The sequence below is a fragment of the Hemiscyllium ocellatum genome, unplaced genomic scaffold (assembly GCF_020745735.1).
Source record: "Hemiscyllium ocellatum isolate sHemOce1 unplaced genomic scaffold, sHemOce1.pat.X.cur. scaffold_2546_pat_ctg1, whole genome shotgun sequence".
Taxonomy (NCBI): domain Eukaryota; kingdom Metazoa; phylum Chordata; class Chondrichthyes; order Orectolobiformes; family Hemiscylliidae; genus Hemiscyllium; species Hemiscyllium ocellatum.
Window position 1 is genome coordinate 10,030 of NW_026868127.1, and position 16,572 is coordinate 26,601.

The 16,572-nt window shown below is 46.1% G+C and overlaps 1 gene segment (V, D, J or C); it reads right to left on the reverse strand.

The window, feature by feature from the left end:
- Window positions 1-13,815: 13,815 nt before the first annotated feature.
- On the reverse strand, window positions 13,816-14,634 carry LOC132812045 (immunoglobulin kappa variable 4-1-like). The segment is given in 2 exon segments: window positions 13,816-14,381; window positions 14,568-14,634. Coding segments are annotated over 2 exon segments (426 nt in total).
- Between the last annotated feature and the right edge of the window lie 1,938 nt (window positions 14,635-16,572).

The window sequence follows — 16,572 nt, forward strand, 5'->3', positions numbered from 1 at the left end:
AGGCTTACACCTTCCATCTGGAACAAAGTCTCCAGGTAGCACTGACCCTCCCTGATGTATCAGGATTCTTACAACTCAGCTTCCAATCCAAACCCCCTGAGTGGGAGTTGCTGTAGATTTGTACAGTCACTACAGATGTATTTACCCTGAATCATTTCAGTTTAATGAACAAATGCTGATTCCACTTACAAATGAAAGAAATCAATTCTTTCATGGAACTAGTAATTGTCCTCAGTCTCTGGATCAATGTTTCAGTACTTTTCATTTCTAGGATTTCCCTATTTGAGGTTTCCTAAGCATACTATTGATATGGTTCCTTACACAAAGCTCTTCCCAGCTGATCTGGTCAACAGACTCCTGTCCCCTTGTTTATTATTTTGCTATTTTCAAACCAAGTGCATGTGCAGGCTCCCATCAGCTGAAGTGACAGTTCCAAACCAGTTTGGAAAAGCAAAGGTAGACCTCCTTCCCACAGTTCACCGAACTCCCACATTGACCAAACCTCCCAGCATCCCCCTCTGTGCCAGCTGCAGGATATAGGCTGCCCTGTATTTATACTGGTGCTAATTGATATCACTTTGTTCTGTCGTGCTATTAAAGTCATAGAGACAGCACAGAGACAGAACCTTTGGTTCAACTTGTCCACGCTGACCAGATATCCCAACGCAATCTAGTTCCACTTGCCAATGCTCAGGATCTGGGTTAAGTTAGATCATTTCTCAGTCTGAAGCTTCCTTCTTTCAGCCTGAGAAATATGTTACTTTTATAACCAACAAATGTGACTTTAATGCTGGAATCTGTTTTGAAGATTAATGGGCTCAATAGTTTGATTCAATGTGGTAAGATAAGAAATATCTGTGTCACTTGCTGTAATTCAGTCTTCTCTAACCAATCTCTTCAGGGGCCAGGATGAGTGTGAGGAGATTGGGTTTTGATGGAACTACCCACAGACTCAAGTCAAAAGAAGCAAAGCAATAAAGACAGGTGGATCGAATACAAGAGAGCACATTATGAGGGAAAACTAATTATTACCAAAGGAGAGAGTGACAACATTGAATTGCTTCTGCTGTCATCCTCTGCGCCCTTACGTTTCACAGTGTCAGCTCCACATCCTTCCATTGACTTTGTCATTGAGAGCCAACGGTTCCTTTCCCACAGCCCTTTTTAAAATGCCCTGCCCAGGGAATCACTCAGACAGAGAATATTTCACCTTTTCTGGGAAGGTTGGAAAAATATTGGATGTCGATGAGCTACTTTCTCAGACTTCAGTGTCTGACAGAAGGATGTGTGTAGGCTGTGGATTCTGGAGACAGATCACTGAGATATTCCTCACTCCCATCAACACCTGACTTTATCCTGAAATCAGTTTCTATTCTTCATTATAAAGTACCCCCACCAGTTTCAGACTAGACATTTCACACCCAGCCCCCATTTCCTCACATTGGAATCAAGAACCAAACTTGCCCCATCTCAGGATTGCCCTCTGAATGTGGTGTCAGTGTGCTAATGCTGTGTTTGATGAAAGAGCCACAGTGGAATCTGGGACTGAATCCAAGGCGTTTCTGATCCACCAGCAGCCTCCTTGCTGTGTGAGATTCTGTTTGGATAAGATTTCAGCCCCATGGTTCCCACTGATACAAGAACCATGGAGTGAGATTGCTGGAGCCACGTGTGGACTGAGGAACACAACAGTCAGGACAATGAGCTGCTCTGGAATCCACCCTGAGCCCTGGATGGTTGTCACTGAGATGGTCCAGGGGCTACAGAATATGACAGCAGAAAGTGGAACCAGTTTATCATTGACTATACCCCCCCCAGCCATGACTCCCAGACTGAACATTCTCAATCTGACCCCAGGGACACACGGGGCAATTCCATCTCATTTGAAAAGTAAAGAAAACCCAGGTCTAATTTATGGAATATTTATTACCCAAACCCTGTGGAATTGTTATTTTGAGTTCCAAGATTCTGCTGATCATATTGATCAATAGAGTGACCCCAGTGACCCTGATCTGAATTGCTTGGCTCAGGATCTTGCTGTCCCTGATGGATGGGTTGGTGTGGAGGGGGAATTGCCATCAGAATATTTTGTACCAGGGATGGATCAAGTTAGTATAGTGGGTGACAAGGTGGCTCAGTGGTTAGCACTGCTTCTTCATAGTGCCAGGGACCTGGGTTCGATCCCTGCCTCAGGAAAATATCTATGTGGATTTTGCACATTCTCTCCAAATACAAATCAAATGCTGTATGGAATATTAACTTTGCAAACCCTGTGGGATTGTTATTCTGGGTAGTAAGATCCTGCTGGTCAAATTGATCAATAAAATGCGAACTGAACTGCTTGGCTCGGGATCTTGCTGTGCTGAAAGGATGTGTTGGTGTTCAGGGGAATTCCCATCAGATTATTGTGTTCCCCATTGCCCCCTCTATTCTCCCCTTCCTGCTCCATACCTGGGGGTGGGGTGGAGCTTTTCACTTCATACACCTATCCCTGAGGCTTCAGCTCGGGCCATTCCCAAAGCACACACAGAGACAGAGACTGAATCTTCTTCATCTTTATTCCCTTTTCCAGATTGACATTGACAGAAAACAGTCAGCAATTAACAGCCCAGACAGAGGAAGCTGCTCAAATTCACAGCCACAATGGAGCTTGAGGAAAACACTTGTGGAGAATTTCTCAATAACATGAGAATCCTGTCCCTTTAAACAGTGACAAAACCTTAAATTGGAACTGGCGGCTGAGCAGAAAGGAGGTCTGTTTTACTGAAACAGAGACTTTTGAGGTTCACATTGTTTTTGCACAGCTGACAGTCTTTAGCACTGTCCCCATCAAACACATCCAGGTCAGGGAATGCATGGGACTAGATAAAGAGTAAAGTTTTCTCTACACTATCCCAACAACCAGCCTTAACCCCTGAAGCTCAGAAGTATCTCCAAGCCAGTCCTGAGAAGGAAGAGAGTTGAAATTCAGTGCTGAAAATGACCTTTGACCTGCCAGCTCAGCACTGTTCTATTTAAAGTTGTGTCTCCTCTGTGGACTGTCTCAAACACTCTACACACATTCTGATCTCCTGATGCTCTTGCTGAGGGGAGAGGGGAGTGTCACATGGGTGAGGGCACAGGAGAAGTGAGCGTTGGACTCCCAGTCAGACCCAGAGAGGGTCAGCAGGCTGCTGACACTGTAGGTGCTGTCCGAAGCTCGCAGGTAGTTGCTGGTCTGAACCCCGTCCGAAATGACTGCACCGTCCTTCTTCCACTGCACCTCCAGCTCATCGGGATAGAAGTGATTGGCAAGGCATACCAGGGTGGCAGTGCCCTTGGCATTGACCTGCTCCGGGGAGGGGGGCAGCAGGGTCAGCTTGGGCTGAGAGTTGTCACGGACTGAAAGACAAGAGAAACAATTTTAATCCCTGCCTTTTGAAGGTACATAGACTCTCTGAACATTAACTGCTAAAACGTTTGAACATTTGTACCCAGTACCTAGCAGACCTGACAAAGCACTGGCATTTTAAACATTGCTTTTTAGGACGTGTATGGCACTGGCAGAGCCAGTCGCTGCCCATCCCTAACTGTCTCTGAGAAGGTGATGGTGACGCAGCAGAAAGATAAGGGACAGTCCGTGACCACCATTTGAGGAATGAATGTGGGCAGCTGGAAGGGCTATCAATGTGGGAGCATTTTAGTGACAGTGATCGGAACTCAGTGAGATTGAGAATAGGGATGGAAATGGAGAACCGTGGAGCAAGTGTAAAAGTTTTGATTTGGGAACAATCCATTTTACCAAACTGTGTGGTAATTTGATAAAAGAGCACTGGAACCATCGCCTTGATGGGAGATCAGTGACAGGGCAGTGGGAGGTCTCCAAGGATGAGACAGGCACAGAGATCATTCAGAATCTTTTCCCAAAAGAGTAAGAGTGACACTCCCAAAGAGAGAGTCTCGGCAAAGATGTGAAACTATCGATATGATGTGGAGGCTCTGGTGTCCAACTGGGGTGGACATGTTCAGGAGTCACATGACACCAGGTTCCAGTCCAACAGGTTTATTTAAAATCACGAGCTTGTGAGACGCTGCTCCATCTTCAGGTGAAGTGACTTCAGTGCTGAAGGAACAGAGCTCTGAAAGCTTGTGATTTGAAATTAGTCTGTTGGACTATAACTTGGTGTCGTGTGACTTCTGACCTCAAATGAAGCCCCGTTAGAGCACAATGAGAGAACTGTGTGCAGTTCTGGTCACCATATTGCAGGAAGGATGTGATCCCCCGAGAGATGGGGACAGTGGAGGATTTTGTCAGGAATGAGGAGTATTAGCTTTGAGGAATGATTGGTTTGGCTGGGACTGGTTTCTTTGGAACACAGGAGGCTGAGGGGAGAGTTGATCGATGGTGTGTAAAATGATGAGGGGTCTGGATAGAGTGGGTAGGAAGAACTGATTTCCATCAGCACAGAGGGCAATAACCATGGAGAGAGATGGAAATGAATTGGGGGCAGGGTTCGAGGGGAGTTGAGGAGTAATTGTTTCACCCAGTGGCTGGTGGGGTCAGGACCTCACTAGCTGAAAGGGTGAGAGCGGCAGAAACCCTCATCACATTGAAAAAAACACCTGGATATTCACTTGAAACACCAAAGCCTCCAGAGCTATGGAGCAAGAGCTGGTATGTGGGGTGGAGTTCGACACCTCTTTAACAAACCTCCGATCACTCACAGCTCGGGAGAACTTTATCCAACAACATTGGAGCAGAGTTGGATCAGCACACTTCAGGAAGGAGTCACGTTGGGTGTCCATGTAGAAGGTTCCAGATTTTGTTTCAAGTCTTCCAGCTCAGCACTGGGGTAAGGTCAAATGTGAGGGTGCAAAGAGTCTCAGTGTCCTGGGATCAGACAGTGACACTGCTCTTAATGATCCCATGTTCCCTGGAAGATGGAAGCGTGCATCCAACGGGCAAGGGTCATGTTCTGGAGACTCCAACCTCAAAGAAAGACTTGCATTTATGTTGCACCTGCCTCCACCTAAGGATGTTGCAGTGGCTCTTTCCATCAGACTGTGCTCAGCAAGATCCCAGAGAGCTGGGTGACAATGAGGCGAGGATCAGATTTTTAGTGATGCTAATTAGGGAATCAATATTGACCAGGACACCAGGAGACACCGTCCTGCTGTCTGTCTAGGAGAGCCACGGAATGGCATCTCTGATATCTGAAAGGTTCCCAGTGCATCAAAAGAGAGACTTGTATGTCAGGCTCTCCCAAAGCATTTACAGAGAGTCAGGGACTTGTCTGGACACTGGTTAGTGTTGTAATGCAGAAAACACAATTTGCACACAGCAATATCGCACAAAAATAAATGAGATTATGAAGCATGTTCAGTGATATTTCAGGGATAAATATTGACCTGAAGTCAACCCAAAGAGAAAGCAAATGGGTTCAGTTGCACAAAACGTGAGAAAATGAAAGGCACAGGCGAAGGTGGGAGTCGTGGTTAGTGATGGGTTTGATTGTTACCAGAAAATAAAAGGAAGGATCAGAATTTGTGAATGTCATATTGTAACAAGGCAATACAGACAGTAGAAATAACCTAAAATCTTTTTATGATAGCGCATTCGGAATAAGGTAGACAGAGTGATGCCACAAATTGAGGTTCCCAAGGACTTTAAAATCATTAAAGTGACGCAGGGTTCAGGAGAGGTTAGTAAAGTTCCCAAAACAATTAATAGGACATAGATTATGGAAAGGGTCAGAAAATTAATTTTAGGCACAGTGCATAAGGGGACAACTATGAAAAGGAGGACAGTCAGTGCAGGACTGAGGGTGTTGTACCTGAATGCAGGGCGTATCCGAAATGAGGTAAATGAGCTTGTAACACAGATTGGAATTGGCAGGTACGATGTTTTGAGTATCACAGAGACCTGGCTGTAAGGGGTTGAGGGCTGGGAATGAAATACTCAAGGATGCACATCCGATTGACAGGACATGCTGATGGGCAGATGGGGGTGGGGTTACCTTCTTGGTAAGAAATGAAATGAGATCAATCACAAGAAGGGATTTAGAGTTGGAATGCATTTAATCTGTGTGGGTAGAGTTGAGGAGTTGCAAGGGAGAAAGAGCATGATGAGAACTTAGCACAGGACCCCCCAGCAGCAGTCAGGATATGAGGAAGAAAATAAATCAGGAGATAGAGAAGGCCCTGCTACAATAGTCATGAGGGACTTCAATATGCAGGGAGACTGGAAAATTAAATTGTTTGGGGATCTCATGGGTAGGAATTAATGGAATGTTTACAACATGGTTTTTAGAGCAGCTTGTGGTAGAGATCACTATGGAACAGGCAATTCTGGATTGGGTGATGTGTACTGAAGCAGACCTGATTAGGGAACTTAGGGTGAAGGAATCCCTTGGGGGTATTGACCGTAATATGACAGAATTCACCCTGCAGTTTGTGACAGGGAATCTGGAGTCAGTTGTACCGGTAATGCAATTAACTTAAGGTAACTACAAAGACATGAGGGAGGAGCTGGCCAGAGTTGGTAAGAAAGGAAGCTGAGCATAAGAGAGAATGGAGCAGCAATGGCAGGAGTTTCTGGGGGTAATTTGGGAGGCAGAGCAGGAAGTTAACCCAAGGAAGAAGAAAGGTACTGAGTGGAGGCCAAGGCAACCATGGCTGATGAGGGAAGTCAGGGTCAGCATAAAAGCAAAAGAAAAAACAGGCAATGTGGTGAAGATTATTGGGAAGCCGGAGGATTGGGAAGCCTTTAATAAACAGCAGAGAGTAACTAAAAAAAAGTAAGGGTGGGTGTGTAAATAAAATATAATGGTCAGCGAGTTAGTAACATAAAAGAATATTGCAAGAGGTTTTCTTTAGATATATGAAAGGCAAGAGGGAGTCAATAATAGAAATTGTACCACTGGAAAAGGCAGAAGTAGTAATGGGGAACAAAGAAATGGTGGAAAAACTGCATCGGTGCCTTAAATCAGCTTTCACAGTAGTGTGGCAATGCTGCTCATTTCACAAGTTTGAGTTGTCCTTGGATTTTTTTTCAAGAGGGGTTGTAAAGGCAGAGGTTCCAATTTGTCTGGGTTAGGGACTTTGCTCATGGCTAACAGATACTGCCTAAGGCAACAGTCAGGGAAAAGGCTTTTAGGTTTTATATTAAACACTTGTCCAATAAAAGGAGAATGGCCAGTTCTTCCAGTTTGCTGTTTTTGACAAACAGTCGGTTGGAAGCTCCTGGATAAAGAAAGCTGCTGGTGAGAAAGGTTCCCCAATTCAACATTTTCCAGTGGACTCACTTTCTGAAATTCCTCTCCTGTAAGAACCCCTGTGTTTATATTTACCTTTTTGCCAAGGCTATTACAGCAAATTGGAACAACTCTTTGTCAAGTTACATTTTTTCAAATAGTTGGGTTTTCAAATAGTTAAGTTATTCTAAATTCTGTTTTCTTTTGATTGTAAATAAATACTCTTTTCCTTCAAGCTGAGTGGTTTGGCCAGTTGTATCATTCCTGGAATATCCAGGTTACATTTGCTGAACACAATTCGAAAAGGTAAGGTCTGGGCTGCATTCTTAAAATGTTTTGAAGGGTCTGGCCTGGTCCATAACAATGTCACAGAGTCCTACAGCATGGAGACAGGCCATTTGGACCAAACTGGTCCATTTACGCTAATCCTACACTTGGCCCATATCCTTCTGAATCCTTTCCTTTGCTGTATTTGTCCAAATGCCTTTTTAAATGTTATTAATGTACCCACCTCAACCACTTCCACTGGCAGCTCATTCCATATGCGAACAATCCTATGTGTAAAAAGGTTGCCCCTCAGGTTCCCTTTTTTTCTTTCCCCTCTAACCTTAAACTGATGCGCTCTAGCTCATATTCACAAACCTTGGGGAAAAGAACGAGTGAATTCACCCTATCCATGCCTCTCATAATCTTATGAGGTCCTCCCTCAGTCTCCTACACTCTAAAGAAAAAAGTACTCTCCCTTTAACCCAAACGATTGAATCCTGGCAAATTTCTTCTGCACTCTTTCCAGTTTAATAACATCCTTCCTGGAACAAGGTGACCAAAACTGAACACAATATTCCAAGTGTGGCTTCACCAGTGTCCTGTATAACTGCAACATAACTTCCCAACATCTGTAGTCAATGCCCTGACTGATGAAGCTCTCTTCTCTGCTCTATTTACTGTGACTCCATTTTCAGAGAACTGCTTATCTGAATTCTAAGGACCCTCTGTTCCACTATATTCCTTAAGGTCCTATCATTCACCATGAAACTCCTACCTTGCTTTAAATTTCCAAAATACAAGACCTCACATTTATCTGTATTAAACTCTATTTGTCATTTCTCGGCCCACTTCCCCAGCTGAGCAAGGTCCTGCTGCAATTTCTGATAACTGTCCGCACTGTCCACGATGCTGCTTAGATTAGACTTACAGTGTGGAAACAGGCCCTTCGGCCCAACAAGTCCACACCGACCCGCCGAAGCGCAACCCACCCATACCCCTACATTTACCCCTTACCTAACACTACGGGCAATTTAGCTTGGCCAATTCACCTGACCCCGCACATCTTTGGATTGTGGGAGGAAACCGGAGCACCCGGTGGAAACCCACGCAGACACGGGGAGAACGTGCAAACTCCACACAGTCAGTCGCCTGAGTCGGGAATTGAACCCGGGTCTACAGGCGCTGTGAGGCAGCAGTGCTAACCACTGTGCCACCGTGCCGCCCATAAATTATTTGAGTGTCATCAGCAAACTCACTAACCATGCCTTGTACATTCTCATCCAAAACATTGTTATAGATAACAAACAGCAATGGGCTCAGCACTGACCACTGAGGCACTCCACTAGTCACAGGCCTCCAGTACAATAAGGATACTTCCCCTATTACCCTGTGCTTTCTACCATCAAGCCAATCGTGTATTCAATTTGCCAGGTCACCTTGGATTCCATGCAATCTAACCTTCCATAACAGCCTGCCATGTGGAACCTTATCAAAGGCCTCACTGAAACCCATATAGACCACGTCTACCATCCTGCCCTCATAACCTTCCTGGTCAATTCATCAAAGTAACTTAACAGATTTGTGAGGCATATTCTCCCACTCACAAAGTCATGCTGACAACTCCTAATCAAATCCACTCTTTCCAAATGCATGTGTATCTTATCTTATCAAACAACCTACCCACCACAAATGTTAAGCTTATAATTCCCAGGCTTTTGTTTTTCAGCCCTTTTTGAACAATGGCACAGTCTTCGCTATCCTCCAGTCTTCTGGCACCTCACCTGTGGCTAACCATGATGCTTGAATATCAGCCAGTACACCTGACCTTCAAGAGAGTTGGGAGCAGAAGTGAGTGGAAAGGGCATCACTAAGGTGGAGGGGTTGAGGCAGCTGAAAGGTCTGAAGGTGGATAAATCATTCAGACCCGATGGACTACACTCCAGAGTTCTGATGGAGATAGCTAAGGTAATTGTAGGGCCATTGGCTGTGATCTTTCAGAAATCACTGGAGTCAGGAGTGGTCCCAGAAGACTGGAAAATAGTGAATGTAACATCCCTGTTTAAGAAAGGAGGGAGGCAGAGATGGGACATTATAAGCTGGTTAGCCTGACCTCGGTCATTGGTAAGATTTTAGAGGTCTACCTAAGGGTGAGATTGCAGGTATTTGGAATCTCACCCTTAAGTCTGGTAAAATTGCAGCCTGGTAAAATTGGGCTGAGTCAGCACAGCTTCATCAAAGGGAGGCATGCCTGATAAATCTGTTAGAAATCTTTGAGGAGGTAACAAGTGAGTTAGACAAAGGAGAGCCAGTGGATGTGATCCATTTGGATTTCCACCAGGCCTTTGACAGGGTACAATAAAGGAGACTGCTAAGTCAAATCAGAGCCCATGCTGTCAGGAGCAAGGCACTGCGAAGTGTAGAGGATTGGCTGGCCGGCACAAAGGCGAGAGTAGGGACAAAGGGATTTTTTTCTGGATGGCTGGTGGTGCTTTGTGGCGATCTGCAGGGATCTGTGTTGGGACCACAACTATTCATATTATCCATTAACAATCTGGATAAGGAACTGAAGATATTGTTCATATGTTTATAGATGACACAAAAATTGGTGAAAGGACAAGTGGAGTTGAGGAAGTGGGGGAGATTGCAGAAGGACTTGGTCAGGCTGAGAGAATGTGCAAAGAAGTGGCAGGTGGAGTACAATGCGGGGACTTGTGAGGCTAGATACTTTGGTGGGAAGAATAGAGACACAGACTGTTTTCTGAGTGAGGAAAGATTTCAGAAATCTGAAGCACGAAGAGAATTGGGAGTCCTTGCTCAGGTTTCTCTGAAGGTTAACGTGCAGGTTCACCATTGGCTGTTTGAAAGGCAGTTACAGTGTTAGCATTAACTTTAACGTCAGAGGTGTACTGCTGAGTTTGTATAAGTCTGTAATCAGACCACATTTGGAATTTTGGTCTCCTTATTAAGGAAGGATGTGCTGTCATTGGAGAGGGTCCAGAGGAAAAAGTGAGAAAGAATAAGAATGATCCTGGGAATGAAGGGGGTGTCATATAAAGAGCGGTTGAGGATTCTGGATCTGTATGCAATTGAGTTTAGAAAGATGATGGGGGAATCTTATTGAAACTACAGAATATTGAGAGGCCTGGAGAACATGGAGAAGGTGTTTCCACGAATAGAAGAATCTCGGGCCCGAAGGCAAAGCCTCAGAGTGAAGAATGATCCGTCAGAACTGAGATAAGGAGGCATTTCTTCAGCCACAGGGTGGTGAATCTGTGGAACTCATTGTCACAGAGGTCTATGGATGCCAAGATGTTGAGAATATTTAAAACAGAGACAGATAGGTTCTTGGTCAGTAAGGAGATCAAATGTTAAAAGGAGAATGGGGTTGAGAAACACATCACACAAGGTCAAATGGCAGAGCAGACTCTCTTCTGACTGGCCCAATTCTGCTCCTATATCTTAAGTATTTTGGGTTTATGTCGAGGTTCCTTGAAACCCTGGAAAACTGGAAGTACGGTCACTTAGTGGTTAGCCCTGCTACCTCACAGCGCTATGGACCCAGGTTTGATTCTAGCCTCGGGCGTCTGTCTGTGTGGAGTTTGCATGTTCTCCCCTGTGTCTGCGTGGGTTTCCTCCAGGTGCTCTGGTTTCCTCCCACAGTCCAAAGCTGTGCAGGTTCGGTGAATTGGCCATGCTAAATTGCCCATAGTGCAGGTTAGGTACATTAGTCAGGAGTAAATGTAGGTTAAAAAGGTAGGGGAATGGGTCTGGGTGGGTTATTGTTCGGAGGGTCAGCGTGGACTTGATGGACCAAATGGCCTGTTTCCATACTGTAGGAATTCTGTGATTCTATGGACATTGAAAGTACTGGTTTGTGAGCCCTGCTGTTGCTGTTTCTCAAAAGAACTTTGACAAAAGATAATCAGGGAGTGGTGAGAGTTGCATCAGGTTGCATGAGGAAACTGCTTGTCCTGCTTCCTGGAATACCATGAGCACAGGAAGTGTGGTCAGTGACAGCAGTTGGAACTCCGGGTTTCGGAGCTTGAGCAGCAGCTGGTGTCAGTGAGGAGCGTCCGTGAGGCTGAGAGCTCCGTAGAGAGCACGTTTCTAGATGTGATCACTCTGCAGCTTCAGAGTATGCAGGGAGAGAGGGAATGGGGGAGCAGCAGACAGTCCAAAAGGACCAGGCAGCTAGTACAGGAATCCCATGAGTGTATCTCACTCTCCAACCAGGATTCAGTTCAGAATCCTGATCAGAATGATGGTTCATCTGGGGCGTGCAGCCAGAGCCAAGTCCATGGCACCATGGGGGGCTCAGCTGTATAGGGGGGCACAAGGAAGACTGGAAGAGTGAGAGTGAGAGGAGATTCGAGAGTGAGGGCATCGATAGGTGTTTCTGCAGCTGCAGATGGGAATCCAGGATGGTGTGTTATCTCCCTGGTGCCAAGGTGAAGGATGTCACTGAGCTGCTGCAGAGCACCCTGAGGGGAGAGGGGGAACAGGCAGCAGTCATGGTCCACATCGGTCCCAGTGACAGCGGGAGAAAAGGGATGTGGTCCTCCAGTCAGAATTTAGGGAGTTCCAGAGGGAATTAGCAGCAGGAGCTCAAAAGTAGGAATTTCCAAGATTACCCCCAGTGCCCCACACAACTGAGAATAGAAAGAGGAGGATAGCACAGGTGACTGTGGAACTGAAAAGACAGTCCAGGAGGAAGGTATTTCGATTATTTTAACATTGGGACTGGCTTTGGGGGGAGATGGACATGTACAGACCAGACGGGTTGCTCCTGAACAGACCTGGGACTGAGTTCCTTTGGGGTGATTTACTCGTGCTGTTGGAGAGGGTTTAAACTATCTTGGCCTGTGGGATCCAGGAGGGAATACCAGAGAGGAACACAGAGGTGCACAGAATCCTGGGAGAGATAGATAGCACCAGAATAAGGAATAGAACTTCTTACCCAGTTTCAGAGTGAGGGAGAGAGAGTAATAAATTCTAAATCAGGGTAACTGTGTAAGGATGGGACTGCACGGAGTGTTGGGAATAAGACTGGGAAGGTACAGCCACAGAGTGTTAAGTGGAAATCTGATGTGTGTCTCTCACATAGGAAGATAAGATAATAAGAACATTAGAAATAGGAGCAGGAGTGGGCTATCTGACCCATCGAGGATGAGGAACGTGAGTTATGAAGATAGACTGAAGACATTGGGACTGTTTTCCTCAGAGAAGAGAAGGCAGAGAGGAGATTTGATCGAGAAATTCAAAATCAGGAGGGGTCTGAACAGAGTAAACCAGGAGAAAATGTTCCCACCTGAGAAAGAATTGAGAGGGAGAGGCCATGGATTGAAAATAATTGGTAAAAGAGGCGAAAGTGAGATGGGGGAAAAACATTTTCAGCCAGTGGGTGGTTAAGGTGTGGAATGCACTGCCTGAGAGTGTGGTGGAGGCAGCTTCAATTAAAACATTCCGAAGGGAATGAGACTGTTATTCAAAAAGGAACAATGTGCAGGGTGACAGGGAGAAGGCAGCAGAATGACACTCAGTGAATTGCTCATTCAGAGAGCCGGTCCAGACAGGATGAGTTGAATGGCCTCCTTGTGCACTGAAACGATTCTGTGATTGTGTGATTGAGCAGAGTTAAAGCTGGGGGAGGTGGGAGCTCGGTGTCTCACTGTGCTGCTGCTGCTGCTGCTGCTGCTGCTGCTGAGGTCAGTGAGATCAGAGACTGGGACAGGGAGCCAGAGCTCACATCAAACTCTGCCCCGTGTCCGTCACACTGAGACTGGCAGGAGGCTACTCACTGATTTCACTCCATGCTGCAGGAATGGGACCACAGGCTGCAAATGGACAGAGCTCCTCCACACGGTGAGTAAAACTTACTGACTTATATCTTGCTGCTTAAGCAGGGCAATAGGACGACAGAAATACAGCTGGACACCCTGTTAGACACAGTGCTCCTCATTCAACCATTTCATTCACTGCAGCTCCCCACTAACACCTGCATCAATTCAGCATTTGTGATTTAGAAAGTTTCAGTATTGAAAGGGTTAATAACGGAGGATTGAGGTTTACTTACTCAGTCTGAGCTTGGTTCCTTTACCGAACGTAAGCCACAGTGAGAGCTCCCAGTGTAGAGGCTGTACAAAAACCTCAGCTCTCTGCTTCCCTCTGTCACTCTCACCCTCTCCCTATTTCCCAGTCTGTCGGTCACTCTCACCCTCTTTTTGCCCCTATCAGTCTCTCCCTCATTCATGTGTCTTTCTGTCTCTGCCTCTGGGTTGTGAACTTCATTTTTTGTTGTTAAATCTTGCAGCTGTTCTTCACATGTGGCCATGCAGTGGAAGGGGGAAACTTGAGGCCTTCAGTGAGCGTTGAGACACCACAGGGACTGGAGTGTGTCGTGGGCAGTGACAATCCCAGCATGGGGTAATTTGATCAGTTTCATTTAGATCTAACTGTGGGATATGACAGTTCAGGCGGTGGGACTGTGTGTCCATTATTATGCATTTTATATAACCGTGGATGTGTCAGTACAGGAGGTGATTCTGTGTGCTTTGAGGTTTTTGTATGGCTCTGTGTCACTGTGTCGAGGGTAGCTGTAATCCTGCATACAGTAATAGTCAGCGACATCCTCATTCTGAACGTTGCTGATTTTCAGGGTGAAACTGGTCCCTGATCCACTGCCGGTGAATCGATCGGAGACTCCTGTGAATCGATTTGTTGCAGCATAGATCAGGAGAGAGGGTTTCTGACCTTCTCGCTGCTGGTACCAGGAAAGCTCATTGCTAACAGATTGACTGGCCGTACAGGTGAGTGTTGCGGTCTGGCCCAGTCCCACTGACAGCACCGGGGGAGACTGAGTCATGATGATGTCCCCACTGATACCTGAGGGATCAGAGAGAAACACAGTGAAGTCAGAACTGTCACAGAAAGAGCCGGTCAAATGAGAGATTGTTGGAGACACTGAGCATTCCTCTGGTTTCAGCATTTTCCCTTCAATCACAAGTCAGTGGAATTGGAGTGAAATGGAGAGCAACTAAAGATTCAAGGCGGAAGGAGAGAGATTTGTACCTGCGACACAGAATGCCAGGGGCCAGATCAGCTGGATGTGTGAAATCATGGTGTGTGCTCCTGTCCCTGTGCCTGGTTCCTGATAAACTCTCCCTTCACTGGGCTCTGCTTTATAAAGCTGCAGCCTGTGAGAGTCTGACTGGGTGTTCCTCAGTATGTAAATGGCATCAGGTAGAGAGAGCCACGTCAGCCCCTCACACTTCCACTTCTCTCTCTCTCTTTGTCTCAGAGAGTGATTGATGTGAACAGCACTGAATGAGGCCATTTGTCCTATTGTATCTGTGCTGGTAAACAAAGATGTGATGACACTAATCCCATCCTCCAGCTCATGGCCCATTACCCTGGGGGCTATAGCAACACAAGGGAATATCTAAACACTGCTCCAATGTCACGAGAATTTGTGACTCAACCAGCCTTTTAGGCAGTGAGTTCCAGACTCCCACCACCCTCTGGGTGAAAACATTTCTCCTCAATTCTCCTCTCACTCTGCAACTCAACTGGGCCTGGATTCACTCGAGTTTAGAAGGATGATAGGGGATCTGATTGAAACACATAAAATTGTAACAGGGCTGGGCAGGGAGGAGGTTTCCCCTGGTTGGAGAATCTGGAACCAGGGGACACAGGCTCAGGGGGATACAGGGTAGACCATTTAGGACTGAGATGAGGAAACATTTCTTCACTCAGAGAATGGTCAACCTGATGAATTCTCTACCACTGAAGGCTGTGGAGGACAAGGAACTGAATATATTCAAGAAAAAAAAAGTTGTTTTGTGTTTTAACAGCATGAAGGAAATAGGGAGAAAGCAGCAGCACAGCATTGAGAGAGAGGATCAGCCATGATCATACTGAATGACACATAAGATTCAAAGGGCCGAATGGCCTGCTCCTGCTCCAAGTTTCAATGTGTCCATGTCTGTGTTACCTTCAATCTCTGTCCCTGGTTATTGAGTCCTTTACTCTTGTATAAAGTGCCTTCCTATGCAACATATCACTGCCTTATCTTATACCTCTCTATCAGGTCCCTCTCAACCTTCAATGCTCCAAGGAAAACAGCCCCAACCTTTCCAATCTTTCCTCATAGCTGACCCTTCATCCCAGGCAGCATCCTGGGAAATCTCCTCTGCCCCCTCTCAAGTACAATCACATCCTTCCCAGAATGTGGTGATCAGGACCTTTCTCTCTCTCTCTCTCTCTTTTCCCCTTTCTGTCTCACATCTGCTACTTTGATCTCTCTACATCTCTCTCTCTCTCCCACTGTTAATCTCTCTCATATTCCCTCTCTCTCACTCTGTCTCATAGCCACTCCCTCCAACTCACTCACGCTTCCTCACTCCGTCTCATAATCTTTCTCCATCTCTCACTGTCTTCGTCACTCGCTCCATCTCTCACTTCAATTGAAAGCCTCCAAATGTTATCTGCCCCTCTCTATTTCTCCCTCTGTTTCTCCCTCATTCTCCGCAGCCCACTCGGCCTCTATTTCTCTCTCTCTGTCTCACTTCTCTCTCTTTCTCACAGTGTCCCAGGTGGTGACAGTTGAATTCAGGATATATCTCTCTCTGCTCTGCCCCACTAATGGATGTTAACCCTTGACCCCAGAAGCATGTCTTCTCCTGGAGTAAAGGCCCATTTCCACATTGACCAGGTTTTGGTATCTCTCAGGAAGATGGACAGATTCTTGTTAAATGAAGGGCAGTTCTGTGCTGTTGGCCTATTCTCACTGGGGACTGGTTTGGACACAAACCTCATTCCATGAAGGCCCAGCAGAGAGAGGAGATCCTCAGGCCATCAGTGTGAGCTGGAGGGACAGCACAGGCTCTGACCCACTAACCCATCCTGTCCATTCACAACATGTTCCAATCCCTTCCCCTCTCCTTCCCCTTCTACGATCAGTCTCTGAGTCAGTGTGTTTTACTGGGATGAGGGTTGGACCATCACACAGTTACAACAGAAAGGAACTGAACCCCACACCCACCATGGTGTCCACACTGCACTGGACTCTCCAACA